Here is a 24,672-nt window from a genome sequence, read left to right on the forward strand (position 1 = left end):
CTTTTGAAATTGTAAAAATGCAGAAAGTTTTCTGTGAGGGGTAGGGGTAGGTTTAGGTTAAAAAGTGTATAACTATCTGTATATAAAAACAATCGAAAGTCTATGTAATGTCTCCATTTAGATAGCTAAGTAAACGTATGTGTGTGTGTGTGTGTGTGTGTAAAATAGTATATCAGTCTGGCGAGTAAATGGGATCTATAAACTAAATTTTGGATGCTTAAATCTAAAAATATAATTATCAGTATGACATTGGTCATAAAAAGGCTATTTTGGTAGTAATCTTCATCATGCTTAAACCACATGCAATTCTTGCACGAATTACACAGAATGCAGTTTAAGAAAAGGCCAGTGCAAACAGAGTCAAGTCGAAAGCTGAATTTTAAGCTTTGCAATACAACAGTTGACCTACAATCCACAGAGTTCATTGCATTGGAAAAGAAAGCCACGATGCATGTGAAAGAGACTTAGAAACATTTACAGGAAATAGATTATCTTCTCACCAGCTCTAAACCCATCAAAATAACTCGCATCCTCTGTTACAGTCACACAAATGTCTGTTCGTCTCCGTCGATGCACCTCACAAACAGCTAACTGTCTAAAATGATTATATATCAGTGGTTGATGGCTGACAGATACTAATAGGGTTTTGCTAAGCAGTAGGCGTGCGCTACCAGAGGGACGCGACAATTGCATTTGACTGGATGTAGAAGATACGAGGTGGGGGTTAGAGAACGAATATGAAAGTCTAATTGTAAGTCTAACTGCCCTGCGGAAGGACAGGCCCTTTCGTGATGCGTTCTGTCGTCTGCTCATCAAAGTGACGGACGTGATCCGACAGTGCCACAGCCTCAAGTGAGACCAAAGCATGATTTTGCACAGTCACCGTTTGGTTGGTGGAAATAACAGCTGATGCGGAAGAGAAACAGTGAAAAACTAGAGAATCGGAGCGCGGAGAGGGGGCTCATTGCCTATTGTCATATGTCGTGTGAAGTTACAAGTAAAGTGGTGTTGTGAGAAATGAAACCGGCAGTCCCTTGAGCTCAAATAAAAGGGTTTTCAATTTTACTGGTACTTACATATCTTTTGATTCATCTAAAAGGGCATAAATTAGAGAGGGAAACAAGAGTGTTGGGAAAACTATTTACAAAATAGAGTGTAGTTTACACTGTAGCTGCTTCTGTTCTTTAAAACAGCATTTGAAACCAAATTATGCTACACTGCTCTCACATGACCTCTTCATGATGCATGCGAGTGTCTTCCAGTTCTCATTTTAGAAATAAATTAGGTTATTTTGCATTTTTAATTCAATGTGATTTTTAAAAAAAATCTTTAATTAATTAACGTAACTAATGTTAATAAATATGATAACACAAAATAAAAAATAAGAATTGTAATCTTTTAATAACTTGTAAATTAAAATACATGCATATCTTTTGATTCATCTAAAAGGGCATAAATTAGAGAGGGAAACAAGAGTGTTGGGAGAACTATTTACAAAATAGAGTGTAGTTTACACTGTAGCTGCTTCTGTTCTTTAAAACAGCATTTGAAACCAAATTATGCTACACTGCTCTCACATGACCTCTTCATGATGCATGCGAGTGTCTTCCAGTTCTCATTTTAGAAATAAATTTGGTTATTTTGCATTTTTAATTCAATGTTATTTTTTAAAAAAAATCTTTAATTAATTAACGTAACTAATGTTAATAAATATGATAACACAAAATAAAAAATAAGAATTGTAATCTTTTAATAACTTGTAAATTAAAATACATTTATATTAGGGCTGCACGATTAATCGCAAGCGATATTTAACGCGCATCTTATCAGTAAAGCCGGTTCTTTAATCAGCGGTAAATCTCCATCACCTGCGGGCTTTCACATTGAGCAGCATTAACTACACAGAGCCGTTGTTCACTGACGAGCTGCGCCAAACCACGTTCATATTCGCGCGATTTTTAGCGCAGCTCCTCAGTGAACAACGGCTCTGTGTAGTTAATGCTGCTCAATGTGAAAGCCCGCAGGTGATGGAGATTTACCGCTGATTACAGAACCGGCTTTCTGACAAGATGCGCGTTAAATAGTGAAAAATTTAAGGGGGTCTGAATACTTTCCGTACCCACTGTATGTATATATGTATTCATATGGATTCATCTGCACTTTCCCAAGAGTATTTTACTATGCAAATTGTCTAACCGCTTAAGTACGATCTAAACTCTAAATTAAAAAACACAAAAGCTGACATAATTTCACAGACAAGCACACTTTCCATGAATAGTAAACGGTAAAGACTGTTCCATAAACCCAGTTATGAAATTACCGAGTGTGTGTGTGTGTGGAAACTAGTGAGACTTGTGAAATGAGCCCTGTCAGTGCAGTGCGCTCCAGCCAAGAGTGAAGGTACACATCACATATCGACCGGCCTGCAGTTACACCTCGTGTGACCACGATGACCAGCGGGATTTGATTCTAAACATGAACACAAACGCTCCAAGCTACACAAGCCTAAACTGATGCATCACTGCATCCCAAAATCATGCATTGGCACATCCGGTTCAATGGCAAGACATTGCGTAGATTGAAAAATTGAGGTCAGTAAATAAAACTAAGAACAAATGATTTCCAAAGAACTGGAAAACTAACCGTGAAGAGCAATTTTCTGCACCGAAATGGAGAACAGAAATCTATACCAATTCAAAAGCACCATGTAGTGTAATCATGTCCCGACTGCACCCATCTCTCTCTTCTTCCCTGTGGGACAGTTAAACTATAATCAAACTCTATCTGGCATGTTTTTAATAAAGCAGCACGATCACATTCAGTTACCTAGGTCATGTTCTAGCTCCCCTTCTCTGCTTTAACATTCACAAGACAAATTAACAGCTTAACATCGCTTTGTCTTGTCTTGTCTCTTTCAATCCAGCCTCCGAAACATCTCATAGCAAGCTGTTCAGTTACACTAATGACTCTCAGTATGGGAGAAATAGCTCCAGAAATACACGCTCATGACTGCACTGCACAGGCATAAATCAAAGGCATCATTTCATCCAGCCGGTTGGTGATTGTGATGTGTTTGTGCACCACTATGGAGGGGGAGGGGGAAACATCAGCAGGCAAGCCTGGAGAGGAAATGGTGGTTGCCTTGGAAACCCTAGGCTGAGGAAGAGAGGGAGCGAGAGAGAGAGACAGGAAGAACAAGTGAACAGGCGAGGAGAGTATACATGCAGAGTTGACCCAAGCATCGCTGTTATCAGTTGTTTTTGTTTTGAGGTAAAAAAGTCTAGTAAAATAGATCTGTCTATACAGGGTGTTAAAGTCTATATGCATTTTATACATTAGTGTCATGTGTGTGTGTGTATAAAATAGCACTTAACCCATTTAAGCCCACCGGCAACTATAGTTGCCGCAGTTTATAGTTGTCATTTTCCTTTTGTAAGTATTTTTCTAGATGTTATCCATGTTTTATTTCTCAATGACATGCAAGCAAACAACCAAATAAAGGATTTCAAGAGTGAAAAAAAAAGGTATTCACTTCCTTCCTGTCACATGAGGCTGTCAAGTTCCTACCCTTACTTCCAGGAAGCATGGCGAAGGCACCCCCTCCCAAAGAAACGTAATTTTCATGTTACTAATAAGTATTTTTTTGTTGACATATATATATATATATATCTACATAATCCTGAAGGTCTCTAGAATCATCCAAACAAAACAAATCTTCCAGGAGATCTATAGTTTTTTGGATACTTAGTCAAAAGTCCAAGCGGCAATCTTGAGAGCAATCTTTCCTCAGCTCAACTACACTTCTGTGTCTGCTTTTGCCATGGGGGGGGGTTTCCAGTTTTCAAGTGACAGCAGCAGTTTACAGACTTCCGTCAGTCACACAAAAGGAAGAATGGAAAGATAAAGAGCTAACGCATAGGATTAATTGCTGTAGATTATCTTTTTCTCCCTTTTATGATATTATGTCTTGTAAGGGGCAAAATATTGAGGCCCCTTTATCCAGTTTGGATGCGTTTCGTTCTAATTGGTCAAGGACCCTAATTCATTTTATGACTAGTAACTTATGATTCCATTATAATGTTGAAATTCAGACAAGTAATGAGTTTACATTTACATTATTATATGAAATCACCTACTATAGCCAGCCATTGAATACTATGGGCCTAAAACAAATGCGTAATTTTCTTTCAGGTATACCTTTTTTACTATACAGATGTAATATTTTCTTCATTCTATTTATTTTTATTTATTTATTTTCATTTAAATAACACACCTCTAAGAATGAAAATACCTGCATGTTCAATAATAAGTAAATAAATAAAACAATCATGGGTGTAGCCTACACATGAGAATTATTTAAATAATCATATATTTTAAAAAGAATATCATTAATTTCATGAATATCAAGGACTTTTGTCAGGGTTAATCCATTTGACCTAATCAATATGTGCCTATTCATAAAATATGTGATATTTTACATATTTACATAAAGCATAGTATGCAATTATGTTTATGTAAATTTATAAAACTACTTGTACCTTCACTGCAGTACTCCTTGTAGGCTACTTGTAGGCTACTTATACTAAAACTGCTTACGTAAGGAAAAGTTCACCCACAAATGGAAATTGTGTCATCATTTAGTCACCCTCAAGTTGCAAACCTATGAGATTCTTTCTTCTGTTGAGCACAAAAGAAGATATTTTGCAGAATGTTGGTAACCAAACAGTTAAATGCGTAATTTTCTTTCAGGTATACCTTTTTTATTATATAGGTGTAATATTTTCTTCATTCTATTTATTTTTATTTAACTTTTTGATACACAATACCCTGTTGGGGCAACTTAATGGCTGCACTTTGTTCTGCACTATGTTCCACCACTTTAAGACAAATGGATTTGCTGTGTTTTCATATTCAAGAGATTATAAGCTAGATGCAACTTTTTTGGGTTTGCATCGAATATTCTTCGACTTTTATGCATGATAAATTTGTTTATGAATAAAGATTGATCTGTTGAAAGCAGTTGTTTTGAGTTAGATGTCAAAAGCTCTCCTCCTATTCAAATTTGACAATGAAGGGGTGCATACAACATATTTGCCCATCGGCAACTATAGTTGCCGCACATTCAAATACGATTTTTAAGAAAAGAAAAAAAAAACTTGGGGAAAATAAATGCAGAACATGTTCACATAGGACTCTATTAACATGACTATATGCATGAACCATTTAGAAAAAATTGGGCACAAATGGGTTAATAATCCAAGTTCATTTCAATTTAAACATTTTCTACTACATTATTGAAATCAAAAGATGTATATATTAATATCATTTAACCTAAACTAACATGAGTTAGCAGTTTTAATATTACAACTTTTTTAACAAATATTAATAAAAACTGTAACAAATCTTTTGACTCTTAGTTAATGTTAGTTATTGCATTAACTAATGTTAGCTAATAAGCGTTACCATATGGCTCAAAATAAACAAAAAATCTTAACTATTAAGCACAATTTATACTTCTGCGTCAAACCTACGCCGTAGCTCACGCATAGACGCACACCCATACGCCGTAGCCTGACGTGCACCTCTCCAAAAATCTAACAGCGCGTCAATTCTACGCAGACCGCAAGCGCTGTGATTGGTCTGCAAGAACCCCTCCCTCCATATGTACTTGAGTTTTGTGTGTGTTTATGTGCACTTTAATATTTTAATGTTACACCTTATATAAAATAAAACAAAGCTAAGAACAAGTGTCTTATCATTTATTATACTACATAGCATTACGCAACAAATAATGTTGATCTGCCGTGGTACAAGTCCTTGTGCAGATTGAAAGAATGCCATCATCTCTTGTTCCGTTGTTGTCTCCTTTTTGTAGTTTTAAATAATGATTTAATGATTTGAGATTTATTTCACGGCTATAATGCTTCTCCGACGAGCCGCTTCTTCTTCTGCTTTTGCCGTGGACACTGCTGATTAGCGGTTTGCATGTGTACTGCGCGTTGACCCGGACAACGACGCAGAAGTATAAATGAAAACTGACACATAGCTTACAGCGTAAGGCTACGGCGTAGGTCCGACGCAGAAGTATAAATCAGCCTTTAGGTTCAAACTGTGAACCAAAATAGCAAAGCATTTATGGTCAACTTTTCCACCCGTACGAAAATTTTCATGGTTTTATTATAGTAAAATTGTAGCAACCATGCTTTTTTTTTTGGCGTACTGATTACCATTCATATAACCACAATACAATGGTTAAAATATGGTTAGTGTTAGAAAACCATGGTTAATTTGTGGTTACCATGGTTTAACTATAGTAACCATGGTTTTATTTGAAGAAAAACCAGTTAATTTGGTCACACTTTATTTTAAGGTCCAATACTGGCTATTAACAAACAATTAACTACGACTTTTGCCTCAAACTACTAATTTGCTACTTATTAGTTCATTTTTGTAAGGGCAGTGTCAAGGTTCATCAAAATATGTTTCTTATTCAATTCCTTCATATGAATCTTAAATTAATCTGAAAACAAAACAAATATTGTAAATGAGGTAATGGATAGAAGGTTTTTACTGTCCATAACATTCTAACGCTAAAACAAGTCATAACTAACATCAAGCAGGTGGTTAGCTAGGCAACTAGCTAACATTAGTGACCACTACCTAGCTAGCCTCTGCTAGCCGGCAAAATTGCACCACAACCTTGTATGTCGCAATTCCTTTAAACTGTCAAGCATTTGGGACTGACAGCATCAATCTAGTCCAAATGTGTGGACTAATGAGAGACTTAAGAGAAATAATCTGGGTTAAATACAAGTTATGATTGCTGTGTTGACAAAAACACACTTGTAAGCACTGTACATTTTCTCCACAGAGGTCTCAGTGCATTTCTGTCAACACATTTATGTTTGTTTTTACAAAGTGAGGTATGAGTCAAATTTGTTGCATATGATTTCCAAACACTGCTAACATTCCTGTCATTTACCTCTAACTGGAGAATGACGCTTTGTTCTTTCTATCTGGTTGCATCATACATTGAGATGGTAACCAGACATATCAGGGAGGTTTTGTCTCCATGTTTCTCCCATAACCCCCCACACAACAATAACAACTTCCACAATATAAAAGGTTGGCTCATTTTAGCTGTAACTCACAGATCTGCTGGCAGGTTCGGAGAGCCTGTCCTCACTCTCTTTCCAAAGTGACAAACAATAGTTCCATTAATACATATAATCAGACCAGGAGAATGTTTTGTTAGAAAAATACTACCAAAAATACTAAAATAGTACAACAAAAAAATAGGCACTTCCTTTGCCCTAACTAGGCACAATGCAACAAGCAATTTGTCTGTCCACACTAAATATAAAACTGCATAGATGGTAGTTAATGTACAGTCATGAGGAGCAGAATTCTGGACCAATGAGATTTCACAGTGGGCGGAGCTACTGTGCAAAATGCCATACCACTTGTCCATTGTTGTGGTCAGATGAAAAAGTTGTTCTGTTGTTCAGATGTTCAGGGTTGTTGCATAAAACTTAGTGTTACTACATCACACCTGGTAAGGACAATGTGGTTTAGTAGGTTCCTCTGGAAGTTCCTCATCAGGATTTTGTTCACCATACTTATGGATATGAAAAAGACCGATGCTAAGAAACCCAAACTATTTGAATGCATATCTACAGGTTACTCACACGGCACAGTCCGGAGGTAGAGGTTGTCACGTATTATTTGTTGAAGCTCGTGGTCCACTGAACCCTTCTGGAACCGTAGGTTGAGATAATGCCGGAGATCTTTATCCACAACACCTCCTGAAAAATGTCAATTAAAAACAAAGTATGTTAACTTGTAAATGCAGAACCTAAGACACCCATACAGTTATTTTAATGAAGTTAAAGTGTGTAGCTCCCCCTCATTATATTTTCTTGTCAATTGCTGACAGGGTGTACAGTCTTGTAGAGTATGGTTGGGTAGCATATAATAAATAACACAATAAATAACAATAAAAAAATTTAAAAATAATCTAAATTTCTATATTTTATTTACAAGTTGTCATACAGTGGTGGCCAAAATGATTAGAACACTAGTATTTTCACCAGCATAAAAATGCTTTTAAGTCAGTTATTTCTATCTTCTGCTGTAGTGTGTCAGTAGGAAATATCAGTTTACATTTCCAAATATTCATTTTGCCATTTAATTGTAATAATCCAGTGAGAGTTTTGTTTGCAAAAGGAGTCTGACAACAGCCAGTGCTGTCTGGAATGACATGAAGAAACGGAACAAACTAAAACAGACTCAATCCAGAAAAACTGTGGCAACGTCTCCAAGATGCTTCAAGAAACCTACCTGCAAAGCTACAGTACTGTTAAAAGTTTTAGGCACTTGTGTAAAAATGCTGTAAAACGAGGATGCTGTCAAAAATAATGTCATAAATAGATTTTCTTTATCAATTAACTTTGATTAACTAAATTAAATCAACATTTGGCGTGACCATCCTTTGCGTTTAAAGCAGCTTATGCCCTAGGTGCACTTGCGCATAGTTTTTCAGGTAGCTTTGCAGGTAGGTTTCGTGAAGCATCTCGGAGACGTTGCCACAGTTCTTCTGGATTTAGTCTGTCTCAGTTTGTTCTGTTTTTTCATGTCATTCCAGACAGACTGATGATGATGAGATCAGATCTCTGTGTGAAGCACTGGCTGTTGTCAGACTCCTTGTGTAAATAAAAATCTCACTGAATTATCACAATTAATGGCAAAATGAATGTTTGGACATGTAAACTGATGTTTCATACTGACACACTACAGCAAAAGATAAAAATAACTGGGTAACACTTTACTTGAAGGGGTGTGCATAAGACTGACATGGCACCTTCATAATCATGACATGACACATGTCATGAATATGAAGGAGGTTTTATCCATGTTTATGACAACTGTCATTAAGTGTCATTCGCTCAGTTATTTCATTTTTAATGCAAATATGACATTATGTAACCTAACTCTACCCTTACCCCTAACCATAGCCCATAACAAAGACATCTCAAACAATGTCATCTTTGCATTAAAAATTACATAACTGAGCGAATGACAAAATGTCAGTTGTCATAAACATGCATAAAAAACATCCTTAATATTCAAGACATGCGTCATGTCATGATTATGTAGGTGTCATGTCATGATTATGAAGGTGTCATGTCATGATTATGCACACCCCTTCAAGTAAAGTGTAACCAATAACGAACTTAAAACCATTTTTAGCTGGTGAAAATACTAGTGTTTTAATAATTTTGGCCACCACTGTATAAATATAATTTTTAAAATGTGTCTACACTAGACAAAGTTGATGGTTTGAATGCATAATGGTATGTTTGAATGAGTGGAGTTCCACAAGGTTCACTCTTAGGTCCTTAAAAATTATGTTTGTTTTCAAGTTTCTCAGGCACTTCATGAAATCCCTTAAGAGCATGTATCACTTGGCATTAGCATGTCCAATTTGTTGAGTCTGAATAATCTTTTCAAAAGCTGTAAGGTGTCACATTCATGCAGGTGATATTTGGAGCTGGTTTCAATGGTTTCAATTTAATATGAATAATTGTCTTTTAAATACAACATGATTCCTTAAAAATTCCCTTTACTGATGCATTCAACAGACTGTGTTGTCTGGCTTATATTTATCAGACAGATAGTCTTCCAAAGGTTCCCTAACAACATCTTGAGCAAAAGTCCCTGAGAGACACCAAGACAAATGCTGAAAATAAAAGGTAGCTTGAGAACTTGTGCTTTCTACCTTTTCTCTAAGGTGAACCAAGGACAGAAAAATGACAAATCATCTCGCGCTACTCTGCCCCAAGAGAGCTAAGCAGCTCTACCTTTTTTTTCCTTCTCCAATCATAACCTTGACCATTCGGCACAGCTAAGCATGGATACACTGCTTGGAAATTCAAAAATCCAGCACAGTGTGTGAGAAGATCCTTTGAGAATAAAAGCATCTGGCATAAACCTGCACACCATTTCACAAGTTCAGAATACATTACATCTCACTGTCACCAGTTAACAAAGGCAAAAACCTGGTACTCCAAAATCCATTCATGGTAGGTGTCTAAACCAGTTTTCCTTTCTAACATCACCATAATCTATTTCTCATAAAGCTTGAACAATCACCATTGTCAAAATTTTCTATTGTCAAATCTCTGCATGACATTGTGAATGGAAAACTCAAGTAAAAAATTTAATAAAATTGCAACAATCAAGCTTGCACAGCTGTTGCGGCGGAAAGGACACTTCAGAATGCCGTCACACCATTCCAAGGAAGCATCTCACAAGTAGACTTCTTTGGTCAGGAATCCTAAATAAATATCTCACTTGTCATCATCCATAATTATAATGGCTCTCTCCTCCCCCTCTTTCCCATAAAACTACTGTATCCCAATTGTAATTCCAGCGGTCCAGATGATGCGCTCCTCAGTCACTGGCTTGGATCTACTCACCCCTTCCAAAATCCTTGTAGCTATTCCCCTTTATGCTTTCAGTCCCATTTTTAAACTAGTCCTTTATACATCAATGGATGCAGCAGTGATGGAGTCTCCCGTTCTGCAGCTAATTTAATCCAGAGGAGAGAAGGAACGCGGGAGGAGGAGGAGGAGAAGAAGAGACGGAGTCGTCGACAGTCAGGAGACAACAGAGAGAGGGAAAAAAGGTTCTGCCAGCCGAGAGCCTATCACAATGAAGCCTGTATTCTCATTTGCTGGGCGGATAGTGAAGTCTAATATCACCCCCTAACTGCAAACAACGCTACTGCAATGGATGCGGGTGAATGTGAGTTATACAGATGCTTTTGGACACACCACCAAAAAGGCCAGCTTGTTCACACCAGATGCTTCCTGCTAGTTGACATCGTGTGAACTTGTTGACCTTGTGAACACATCAGTGTCAAGAGAGAAGACGGCAAGTAGTAGCGCGCACTCAGAGAGCACAATGACCGGCCAAGTCCAGCTGGAAATTAATAGGCTATTTAAAAATTACTTAGTGTTATGTTAGCGTGCTAACAATTGCATTTCTTTAAAACTGGTTAGTCATAACTTTGCCTACAAATTAACACATGCTTTAAGGACAATAATTTAAATAATTATATATTTATTATATTATATAAATTATATATATTTAATCATTATCTATCTATGTATCTATATGTATGTGTGCATTACATTACATACACTATACATTATATATTACTATATATAAGACCCCATAAATTCTACATTTGCTTTTTTAAAGCCATATTTAGTGGGGTCCACAAATCTGAGAGAACATAAAAAAAATTAGGATAATATATAAATATATAATATATAAATCCTAATAATATAATACGAAAATATGTATTAAATAACAAAAATGCTAATTAGAAGCATAAAGAAGCAATGGAGGAATTTTATTGGACTATATTTGCTAGTGTACAAGTAAAAAATAGCAGATATTTTAAATTATTTTAAATATTAAAATAATATTTATTATTGTAATATCTCCTAAGTGTCAGATTATGAAAACTGATTTCTCTTGTGCACACTTTTCTTTTAAATTTAGGATAATATATAAAAATATAATATATAAATCCTAATAATATAACAAGAAAATATGTATTAAATAACAAAAATGCTAGTTAGAAGCATAAAGAAGCAATGGAGGAATTTTATTGGACTATATTTGCTAGTGTACAAGTAAAAAATAGCAGATATTTTAAATTATTTTAAATATTAAAATAATATTTATTATTGTAATATCTCCTAAGTGTCAGATTATGAAAACTGATTTCTCTTGTGCACACTTTTCTTTTAAATTTAGGATAATATATAAAAATATAATATATAAATCCTAATAATATAACAAGAAAATATGTATTAAATAACAAAAATGCTAGTTAGAAGCATAAAGAAGCAATGGAGGAATTTTATTGGACTATATTTGCTAGTGTACAAGTAAAAAATAGCAGATATTTTAAATTATTTTAAATATTAAAATAATATTTATTATTGTAATATCTCCTAAGTGTTAGTTTACGAAAACTGATTTCTCTTATGCATACAATTGTTGTTTTTTTGCTCTTTTCAACAACAATTGCCAACAACTAGCAATGTCAAACAGCTAATCATGGTTCTGCTTGGCTGTAACGTAACAAAATAAGGTTAACTGAAAAGAGTTCAATTTCCTGTTTCACAAAGAAACGCATCAACACAAAGAAATTGCATCTGCAAACAGTTTTTAGGCAAGAATATGTGGAACTACACTAAAACCACAATTTCCTTACATATTTCCTTGTTTGTGGCAGCAGTGACAGATCGACAAGCTTATACTGCAATCTCACGCATTGGAGGATATTGACGGTAAACTGAGATCAACATTTTGTTCCAAAAGATTTGATTTCAGTGTTCAGAGGCTTGCAATTGAGTTTTAAATGTATTCTGGTCATCACGAAGCTTGAAATTCTGATTGTTTGGAATATGAGGATGAAAATTATACAGCAGACAGGAGTAACAATAACCCACAGTTATGGTGAGGCACGGTGACCTTGATATAACCCTTCAGAAAGGAATTTCGTGTGGGTGAATGAAAAACAACAGCATCCAAGCTGGTATGCGAAACATCTGCACGCAATGACTGTGGAGAAAATTATTAAGTGCTGAGGAATGCACAGGAGGCGTTTCAACTGATCTCAGATCACTTATGTTGCTCGGCCTGTGAAAAAAGAGGCATATCTGCTGAGAATACATCTTCATGACTCAGTCAATATAACAAGGAGAGAGTCTGAGGTCACAGCTGAGATTTTGTGGAGGAGGACAAACCTTCGACTCGTGAGAGAACACGGTCGCTTCATTTGTCAGCACGACAGATGACACAGTGGGCAAAGGCATGACGTGAGGGTGAGAGTGAGTCGGACAGCTGTTAAAAACGCTCTCCCTATCTCACGCTCTCACTTTCGCTCAATCCCAGAGGACACCTCTTTGTGTCATCCATCAACCACTTCTCCACAAGTGATGACAGATGCTTGTTGATTAAACAGTCAATAAATTCAAAGACACACACGTACATAAACAAACACAGAGGTACAGAGACTAGATGTACAGTTCTGGATGGGACATTGCGATCATGTGTAATCGGGTTGATTTATAACCTAAAGAGGTCTGCATGGAGGCATGCCATTTCTGCCTCAGAGAAAAACAAAAAAGGTAACTGTGATGTAAAATTTCTAAATTACGAGAAACTAAGTCATAGTTATAATATATGAGATAGGCTATAAGGTCACATTTTAAGATATAAAAAATCAATTGTAAGATATAGTCACATTTTGAAATATAAAGTCATATTTTGAGGTAAAAGACTCCACTGTGAGACAGTCACATTTTGAAATTCAAAGTCACAATAACTAAGTCATAATTATAAGAAATACAGATGAGAGTCTTTTAGTCGCAATGCACATGAAGTCACAATTACAAAAAACAAAAGTCAAAATTATGAGATAGTCATATTGTGAGATACAGTCTCAACTATGAGATATAAAGACTACATTGTGAGATATAGTCAATTTTTGAAATTCAACGTCACAATAACTAAGAGAGAGAAGACTATATTTTGAAATATAATCATATTTGTGAGGTTTTAAGAAGTCTTAAATGTGAGATATGGTAAAAATTTTAAGGTATAAAGTCACACTGTGAGACAGTCACATTTTTACACAAAGTCAAAATTGCAAGAATTTAAGCCATAATTATTAAATATAAAGTCACATTGTGAAATAGAAAGTAATATTTTGAGATATAAAGTCACAATTATGAGAAACTACATCATAATTATTAATTATAATGTGACGTTGTGAGAGATGACACTCAATTGTAAGAACAACTTATGAGATCACATTTCGAGATATAAAGTCACCCTGAGATTTACAGTGGGGCAAAAAAGTATTTAGTCAGCCACCAATTGTGCAAGTTCTCCCACTTAAAAAGATGAGAGAGGCCTGTAATTTTCATCATAGGTATACCTCCACTATGAGAGACAAAATGAGAAAAAAAATCCAGAAAATCACATTGTAGGATTTTTAAAGAATTAATTGGTCAATTCCTCGGTAAAATAAGTATTTGGTCACCTACAAACAAGCAATATTTCTGGCTCTCACAGACCTGTAACTTCTTCTTTAAGAGGCTCCTCTGTCCTCCACTCGTTACCTGTATTAATGGCATCTGTTTGAACTCGTTATCAGTATAAAAGACACCTGTCCACAACCTCAAACAGTCACTCTCCAAACTCCACCATGGCCAAGACCGAAGAGCTGTCAAAGGACGCCAGAAACAAAATTGTAGACCTGCACCAGGATGGGAAGACTGAATCTGCAATAGGTAAGCAGCTTGGTGTGAAGAAATCAACTGTGGGAGCAATTATTAGAAAATGGAAGACATACAAGACCACTGATAATCTCCCCCGATCTGGGGCTCCCATGCAAGATCTCACCCCGTGGGGTCAAAATGATCACAAGAACTGTGAGCAAAAATCCCAGAACCACACGGGGGGACCTAGTGAATGACCTGCAGAGAGCTGGGACCAAAGTAACAAAGGCTACCATCAGTAACACACTGCGCCGCCAGGGACTCAAACCCTGCAGTGCCAGACGCATTTTTAGTGAATTGTTGGCCTTTTGGAAAGTATGTTCATCTACTGTACATGTAGTCAATACTTGGTAGGGGCTCCTTTTGCTTTAATTACTGCCTCAATTCGGCTTTGAATGGAGGTGATCAGTTTGTGGCACTGCTGAGGTGGTATGGAAGCCCAGGTTTCTTTGACAGTGGCCTTCAGCTCATCTGCATTTTTTGGTCTCTTGTTTCTCATTTTCCTCTTGGCAATACCCCATAGAGTCTCTATGGGATTCAGGTCTGGTGAGTTTGCTGGCCATTCAACTTTTGGTGCTTTTGGCAGTGTGGGCAGGTGCCAAATCCTGCTGGAAAATGAAATCAGCATCTTCAAAAAGGTGGTCAGCATAATCACAGCTGACACCACTGCCCTCACTGAGGACAACTGAGCAGCGTATCGATCGCCTGAAAGTTTTCCTCCCGTGGAAAGTTGTTTGGTGCTAGAGCCCTTCAGCTCAAACTGACTAAAGCAGAGAGCCGTGATAAAGCTCTGGACACGGAGAGGAAAACCACGTGTGATGCCGGCCAATCAATATCTATTCGCTACCACCGACTCCTACGAGAGGCCAGATTCTGCATCTTCTTTGAGTAGACACAAAGAACACACAACATTTCTCGCTCAGCTCTTTGTTTCTTTCTTCAAAGGCAGAGATATCCAAACACTGTACTGTACTGTGTACTTACAGCTCATTTTAGAAAGCTGGACTGCTGGAGCTGTGATCTGGTAGTCTGGTACATCAAGCCATGGTGCTCATTTGGGTTTGATTCTGGCTGTCTCCACTATCTATATCAATAAAAAAGGCCAAATAAAATGGTTAAATCTATCTTGAGAGACAAAACCATAAAAAAAAAATGTTCACAAAGCACATTGGAGCACAATGTACCTCTCTGGCACAAAGTAGCTTGAAAATCTACAATCAGCAAAAGGAAGAAAAATGACCCAGACACCTGCATCTGAACTCACATATAAGGCACAACAGCCTTTTGTCTTTTTGACTCGAACAATCCACATTAACAACTAGGCGTGAATCCAAAACGCATAGCCGGAGCTATCAATCTCTTCCCTTTGTTAAATGAAGAAAAGAGAAAACAGCTAATTATGGTTCTGAAGATCTCCGTCTGACTCACTTTGTTTGTCCTGTGATGATGATTCACATTACAAAACCACTCGCACCTCTAACTGTAACAACCCAAAGGCAACAAAATTGGTAAGACACATGGCAATATACGCGAATTTGAAGTGTATAAAGTGCTGGAACTAAAAAAAAAACTAAGAAGCAGTTATGGCCTATAACCATTAAATTCTACACTACTTTGTCTGAATAAAAAAAATTTAAAAAATACTTTAAAGGAATAGTTCCCTCAAAAATTAAAATGTACTTACTCTCAGGCAATCCAAGATGTAGACGAGTTTGTTTGTTCATAAGAACAGATTTGGAGAAATTTAGCATTACTTGATCACCAATGGATCCTCTGCAGTGAATGGGTGCTGTCAGAATGAGAATCCAAACAGCTGATAAAAACATCACAATAATCCACAAGTAAGCCACACGACTCTGTGGGTTTGCATGTTTGTGATAAACAAACCCACCAATAAGACAATCAATAATTAAAGGGTTTTTTAATTCAAACCATTGTTTCTGGCTAAAATACAAGTCCTCTATCCATAATATTGCTTTCTCCATTGAAAAATGTGTCTTTTCTGAATCAGGAGAGAAATATGCAATGATGATTTTTTTTTTTACTATCATGCAGCTTTTCCCAGTTAATTGGCATGAATTAATCAATTGCAGTCATGTGGATTACTGTGATGTTTTTATCAGCTGTTTAGACTCTCATTCTGACGGCACCCATTCACTGCAGAGGATCCATTGGTGAGCAAGTAATGCTACATTTCTCCAAATCTGCTCAGATGCAGAAACAACCTCATCTACATTTTGGATGAGCTGAAGGTGGGAACATTTTCAGCAAATTTTCATTTTAAATAAGAGTTCAATGATAGCACATAGGAAATCTAAAGATTTAAAAAATCATATTAAGGCTTTAAAATATCATATAGACTCTGAGGTGTGTTCTTTTGACAAAGGCAAGCAAACAACCTTCAGGTATAGTAGTCCAGAACACAACTGATTTATACAACAAGGTCTCCCTGAATAAACCAGCATCTGACAACAGACCGAACAAAGAGGTACAAAGATAAAGATTTCATTTATGTCATCCATCCTGCACTGTGTTCAGGTAAAAGTGATGAGAAAATGTCTATGATGTCTGAACCCTATCAATGGCAAAGACTTTGATCAGTCAGAATTAGTCTTTTTGAAGATGAATGAGCCTTTTCCTCTCTGTTGACTCCACAAAAGATGGATGAGTTCAGGTTGGTCTTTCTTCTAAATATAGAAACTGAATCGTTGAACGTCACTTTAAGGTTTCAATTGCTAAAATGATGACAATGAGAAATTGGGCCTGGAACTTGAAGCTGTTAAAAAAAAGCACAGGGAACTAAAACTATGGGAACCAAGCCATTTTCAGATGGAAATGGCATTATTAGTGGTGATTGCTATTGCTTATACATTTGGTTTATAGAGTTGAACAGAACCCTAACCATTTGTATGAAACTTCAAAACAAACTTCTAAGTGATTTTTTTGTGTGGTTTGTCTGGTATGCAATATATCACCACTTCAACAAGCATTGCTCAAATGACTGGCCCTAGATGCATAAAATCAGGCCCAGATTTTAAAGGCGTTGATGTCATGTCAAATATATGTGTCTTTGTCACACAATCATCTGGGACATCGTCCCACCCAATCGGTGCTGCGATCTCCCACCATCTGCTGGAGGAAGGTCACTGTTATTTTTCCAAGAAAAACATCTTGAACAGGCGTGTTTGCGGTATTAAATAATCTTCTCTATGGCCAACGCCACTGGCCTGATTTCATGCCATTGACACAATTCTCTCTTCTCCCAAAGCATCTATTCCACACCAGCAGAAAGTTACACAGTTTATCATGTTTCACTAGTGTCTGTATTGTGTGATGTATCTGTCTGTTGATCTTTCAATGGAACAAATGGTGCAAGTATTTAAGAGTTTTTAAAAGCATGTGTTATAAATCTATAAAAGCACTTATGCTAATTCTTCTGTGGAAAAAAAGTGTTTGTAAATGGGAAAAAATAATCAATAATACTACAACATGATACACCTGCACAAAAGGCAAAAATGAGGCATTTACAATGAAAGTAAACAGGACCAATTTATGGAGATTTTAAAAGCAGAAATGTAAAGCGTATAATTTTAAATGTATTATTATCTACAAATTGTGTATTATTTGAATTGTACAAATAATAAGCAACATTAAAATAGAACATACTTGGACAAAAGGCCAAACGGAAGTGAAACAGGCCAATTTTGGAGATTTTAAAAGCATAAATATGAAGCTTATAATTTTATAAAAACATTATTTTTCTCTGAGTATTATTTGAGTTGTAAAGCTGTTTAAAGCATAATTTTTGCAGTCATTTTACATTGTCATAGCAACGACTTACTAAAATTAGATATACTTTCACACAGGAAAGGTCAGTAAGTGATTTTTTTTCACATAAAATCCTGTTAGCACACATTGTTTACATCTTGTGGTTGTACTACTGAAACAGAGTATTTTGATGTTTACAGGTTTGCCCCATTCACTTCCATTATAAGCGCCTCACTGTAACCTGTAAGAAAATACTGTGAGAAATACTTTGACATAAATTTTTGTAGTATTCAACATTATATCATAAATACATGTATTGTATATTCATTTAGTAATTACAGTTCCAAGGCAGTGTGTAACTGACCTGTCTTGCTCGAGCCTGACTGAATGCATTTTCCACCTCCATCCCGTCCAACACAACCAAAGACAAAAACAACAACAGTTTGAATTTCAAGTAAATAAATATGCTCTGGGGATCAATTCTGGATCTCCGTGACAAAGCACACGCTCTGGGGCATTGAACAAGACATTAAAGTCTACAGCTACATAGTGATTACTGCACAAAAAGACCTTTCTCTGGCAGCCTCTATGACTCCAGGCTCTTAAAGCATCGGTTTTGTTTTGTATTCCACGCGAGCAGGCGACACCTCTTTAATTTGCGTATGCATCTCTAATTACAAAACAAACACTTTGCTCGTCTTAATATTCTCCACAGCAAAAAATACGGAAACTGTGGGCTGCAGAGCAAACGTCGAACGCAAACAGTTCATACACAATGTATTACAGTGATACGCTTTTATACAGCGCTACATGGTACTGAAATTAAAGCTGATTTCAAAAGTCTAGCATTTTTAGTAGGCTGTGGACATTTATTTATTTTGCAAAATTCTGGGATAAAACACACAGCATGAGGCTGCATACTGCGTGGACTCCCTTGACTAAGAATATTTTTCACTTAAAAGAACAGAAGATCTCATTTTTTATTCATTTTATTTAAGTATCAGATTCAAAGCCCTTCTCGCTGATATAAACATTACCATTGCCTGGATCAATTAATTTATTCAAAATCACATTAATTAATAAATGAAATTCACTCATAAAATTACTTGACATAGCATGAATGAGCATGTTTATCATTTCTGAATTAAAATTCATATGGAATTTAATGATTATTGATAGTTAAAGAAAACAATTAAGACATATTCAACCAACATTTTGACCTTTTAAGGCAAGGTTAGTTTAGATAAAATGCAAAATGTGGTGCAACTACCAAAAAAAACATTATTTTATACAATTTATTGATTTTATATTATATATATATATATATATATATATATATATGTATTTAAAAAACATTTTTGAAAATAACAAAGATTATGTAAGGAAAATATGCTATTTTTACCTGACAGTTACACCACATGACATTTTTAGAGTTAAATTAAACTAAAAACTAGTGTAAACTAAACTATTACACTAAACTGACGCATCCAATAGCTACATTTTTCAAAACCACATGAAGCCGACATGAATAACAGGGTTATTAGTTAACTATAACTAAAATTGAAACTAGAAAGAATGAATGAATGAATGAATGAATGAATGAAAATGAAATATTCCATGAAAAAAAACTAAAGCCAACTGAAATAAAACAATACAAAAAAATTTTTTATTTTAGCTAATCACCAAGGCAACACTTCTCATTTTAATTTAGTTTAACTTTATGTACTAAAATAACTCAAACTAAATAAAAATTGATAGACTATACAGACATACCTACAAAATAACATATAAAATAAATATGACAAAAAAAAAACTAATTTACTCAAACTTTAACTAAAATGCAAATGGAAAATATAAAATATCTAAATATAACACACAATAATAGTATCTCAATGACACTAAAATAACACTGATAAATACAAAGATTTTCTAAAAGCTTGGTACTTGTTTGATGACTTAAAACAAATTAAAACCACACAGCAATTGTAGGACATAAGTGGTATGCTGCAAAGTAACATCAGCATTTTTGTTACAATATTAAAAGCAAAATATCCTATATATATGTATTTAAAAAACATTTTTGAAAATAACAAAGATTATGTAAGGAAAATATGCTATTTTTACCTGACAGTTACACCACATGACATTTTTAGAGTTAAATTAAACTAAAAACTAGTGTAAACTAAACTATTACACTAAACTGACGCATCCAATAGCTACATTTTTCAAAACCACATGAAGCCGACATGAATAACAGGGTTATTAGTTAACTATAACTAAAATTGAAACTAGAAAGAATGAATGAATGAATGAATGAATGAATGAATGAATGAAAATGAAATATTCCATGAAAAAAAACTAAAGCCAACTGAAATAAAACAAAACAAAAAAACTTTTTATTTTAGCTAATCACCAAGGCAACACTTCTCATTTTAATTTAGTTTAACTTTATGTACTAAAATAACTCAAACTAAATAAAAATTGATAGACTATACAGACATACCTACAAAATAACATATAAAATAAATATGACAAAAAAAAACTAATTTACTCAAACTTTAACTAAAATGCAAATGGAAAATATAAAATATCTAAATATAACACACAATAATAGTATCTCAATGACACTAAAATAACACTGATAAATACAAAGATTTTCTAAAAGCTTGGTACTTGTTTGATGACTTAAAACAAATTAAAACCACACAGCAATTGTAGGACATAAGTGGTATGCTGCAAAGTAACATCAGCATTTTTGTTACAATATTAAAAGCAAAATATCCTTGGCTGGTATTCATCTGCACTGAAAAACTGGAGCAACAAACCTGCATGTTCATGACTACAATGTGTGCATCTCAAGGTAACAAATACAACAGAAGAAAGAATATAGAGCGAAAGACTTGTGCATTTAAAGGGGTCATAGGATGCTACATGCACATTTACAAGTTGTTTGAACTGAAATGTGTGTTGGCAGTGTGTGTACACAACCACCCTATAATGATAAAAATCCACCCAGTTTAGTTTTTTTTTAATCTGGTTAAATGTTTGCCCCTTTCTCAAATCGAGCCGATCTCAGATGACATCACACAGACAGGCCCCTCCCACGATAGTTTGATTGACAGTAGCGTTTCAGCACAGACTGGGCTGGTGTCTTACCTTAGACCCGCCCTGAGTGAGCTGTCATCAGTCCGCCATTGTTTCACCGCCGGAGCAGATGTAGACAAGAATGACTCCTAAGCGATTGAAGTGTTTTGTTGTTGGATGTAGTAATGAACAGCAGTCGTCGTTTACTCCCTACATATGAGCCGCTGAACTCGCAGTGGATTACATTTGTTTCTGAAGGGAAGGCCCCCCCGATCGACATAAATGCGTCTTTTCACGCAAATCATTCATGATCCAGCCTCATCTACAGAAGAAGTGAGTATAATGTTTTGTAATGAATCTTTGCAAATCGCCTTTCCTAATAATGTGCTAATTAGCAAGTTTCACGATGAATGCTGCTAAAGTAAACAGTCTCTCTGAGAGCAGCTCGGAAGAGAGGGGCGGGGCCAGCAGAGCTCATTAACATTTAAAGGAAAATGCTACAAAAACGGCTTGATCTGAAAAGAACTGTTTTTGACAGGGTAAAAAAGGTGTTTTTTACACTACCATTGAGAAATTTTAACCAAATGATGTTACGGACTTTTCATTAAGACCTTAAAGAATCATATCAACTTGTGGAAAATGGGCATCCTATGACCCCTTTAAGATAAGGCTATCCGAGATGCATGGGTCCCTGCAGCGTAGAGAGCACAGAGGCTAAATTAACTGCAGTAGCGTTCACGTCACGACAGATGGCCAAGCGTTTTTATGCACAGATCTAAAGGATAAGAACCCACATCATAATTAATTATTTACTAAATATGTTTTTCTCAAGCGGATAATCAAAGTAAGCCAGCCAATGTGAGAAGCAGTGAGAAACTGTTTCATAAAAACCACAATCTTGCTTGCGTGGTCTCCAGCGCCCGCGTTTGTCATATTAACATTCAAGGCAGCTGTCTTTGACATCTCGTGCGCTTGTAGTCGTGACTTAATAATGGATCAAAGAGGTTTCTGCGCCCTGATTGGCCGAGGGTAAACCCACTTCAAAATGGCAATCACAACATCACAAGTATATCATTCTGTCTGAAGGGAACCTTGCAGTTCTGTCCGGTTGATTGCAATCAGTCACTGTGGTAAGCACATTAAAACCATCTTTAATCCCAAATAGCTGCCTAGAGGGATGTCAGATTGATCTGCTTTACAAATTAGGTGGCACTTGTGCTCCACTTGCTTAGTGAGTGGAAGACTGCAGAATATAATGCTCTGCGCTGCTAAAGCATTTTCAGTTTTCATGATTAAGCCGAAAGGTGCGTTTCAACCTTTAGGTCTAGACAAAATTGCCAAAATAGCTGGAAAGTTACATTGCATAACACGCAAAAGCATTCACAGCTCTCTTAGGGAATTGTTTCCAGATTTGCGACCAGCCAAGAGACAGTCTGTGTCTAAATATGTAGCGTTATTACAACGAGGAGGACAAATGGTAGAGGTATCAAAACAGCTCGCTGTATTAAAGGGATAGATCATGCAAAATGAAATTATTTCATCATTTACTCATTCTCATGCTGATATTAACCTGTAAGACGTTCTTTCTTCTGTGGAACACAAAAGGAGATGTTTAGCAGAATGTTCACGCTGCTCTTTTCCATACAATGAAAGTAAATAGTGATCTTTGGTTCACATTTGTCTCGTAACCTATTGCAACATGCTGAATTTGACTATGCACATATTCATAAATTCCATAAACGAGAGGACAGTCAATATAAAACTATAATTTCATTCCACAGCCATGCAGTGCCAAAAATGTAATTATGAACTGAGCTCTCTTCTCCAAAAAACAAATTAAACAAGTAGTAGTTTATGGAATAGGCCATTTAAAAAAAAAATCACTTCACAGCCGCCATCTGCTGTTTGAACCCACAGAGATAAACAAGTAAACAACAATAATTTTGAATGCCTCTAGAAATGTGAGACTGTGAGATGCAGGTTCAGTTACTTAACTACAGGCAGGTGGGCAAAGTTTTCCTTGTGCTTTTCACAGAAATTGTTCAATTGTTAAAGATTAAATGGTTTAACCGATGCGGATAGAAATGCACTGGCTGCTATCAATAAAATGTGCAGTTTAAAGGAGTTTGGGGTAAGATGTGCCACTTCTTTTTGTTTTTTAATCTAAACTGTGCTCTAGGCAACATTATTCTCACTAGGGTTAGCTGACAAAGTATAAAATATTTTTGTTTTGGGGGCATTTTTGCATTTTAAATTCTAAATGAAAATTTGAAATTTTGCTTTCTAACTGAAATACACTGAAGTTTATAGTGGAATAAGATTAACTAGAAACTAAAACTGAACAAAAACGGAAATAAAAATAAATTAAACCTAAACAGCAGAATTAAAAAAACATAAAATTACTAAAAATTAAAATAAAATTTTATTTTAATAAATCTAACAAAAAAATAAAAAGTATTTATATATATATATAAAAAAAAGTTTGTATAAAAAGTTTTTTAAAAATCTAATAGTAATAATACTTCGATAACATTGCTGGACAAATCACTTCACAGCCGCCATCTGCTGTTTGAACCCACAGAGATAAACAAGTAAACAACAATAATTTCGAATGCCTCTAGAAATGTGAGACTGTGAGATGCAGGTTCAGTTACTTAACTACAGGCAGGTGGGCAAAGTTTTCCTTGTGCTTTTCACAGAAATTGTTCAATTGTTAAAGATTAAATGGTTTAACCGATGCGGATAGAAATGCACTGGCTGCTATCAATAAAATGTGCAGTTTAAAGGAGTTTGGGGTAAGATGTGCCACTTCTTTTTGTTTTTTAATCTAAACTGTGCTCTAGGCAACATTATTCTCACTAGGGTTAGCTGACAAAGTATAAAATATTTTTGTTTTGGGGGCATTTTTGCATTTTAAATTCTAAATGAAAATTTGAAATTTTGCTTTCTAACTGAAATACACTGAAGTTTATAGTGGAATAAGATTAACTAGAAACTAAAACTGAACAAAAACGGAAATAAAAATAAATTAAACCTAAACAGCAGAATTAAAAAAACATAAAATTACTAAAAATTAAAATAAAATTTTATTTTAATAAATCTAACAAAAAAATAAAAAGTATTTATATATATATATATATATATAAAAAAGTTTGTATAAAAAGTTTTTTAAAAATCTAATAGTAATAATACTTCGATAACATTGCTGGACAAGGATAAAATAAATCTAAATAAAATACGTTATCTGATATCACCTGAAATTCAATTAAAATAATAAACATTGTTTTATAAATTGGCAATTCATTAACATAATGTATAATATAATTTTTCTAACAAAATAATTTTGCTTTAACAAATTCGTTTTATCTGAATACCATGTAGAAAATATCCATTCTTAGTAGGGATGCACCGATATGAAAATTTTGGCCGATACCGATAACCGATTACTCTTTAT

At 35.2% G+C, this 24,672-nt stretch overlaps 1 protein-coding gene across 1 annotated transcript in view; it reads right to left on the reverse strand.

Moving 5' to 3' along the window:
- The window catches only part of magi2b (membrane associated guanylate kinase, WW and PDZ domain containing 2b), a 125,518-nt gene that overhangs the window by 90,725 nt on the left and 10,121 nt on the right, over positions 1 to 24,672 (reverse strand). The window contains exon 2 of the mRNA XM_016237620.1: positions 7,689 to 7,805. Coding sequence (XP_016093106.1) covers positions 7,689 to 7,805 — 117 coding nt within the window. The remainder of the gene's footprint in view (positions 1 to 7,688; positions 7,806 to 24,672) is intronic.

The sequence above is a fragment of the Sinocyclocheilus grahami genome, unplaced genomic scaffold (assembly GCF_001515645.1).
Source record: "Sinocyclocheilus grahami isolate Dianchi unplaced genomic scaffold, SAMN03320097.WGS_v1.1 scaffold520.1, whole genome shotgun sequence".
Classification (NCBI taxonomy): domain Eukaryota; kingdom Metazoa; phylum Chordata; class Actinopteri; order Cypriniformes; family Cyprinidae; genus Sinocyclocheilus; species Sinocyclocheilus grahami.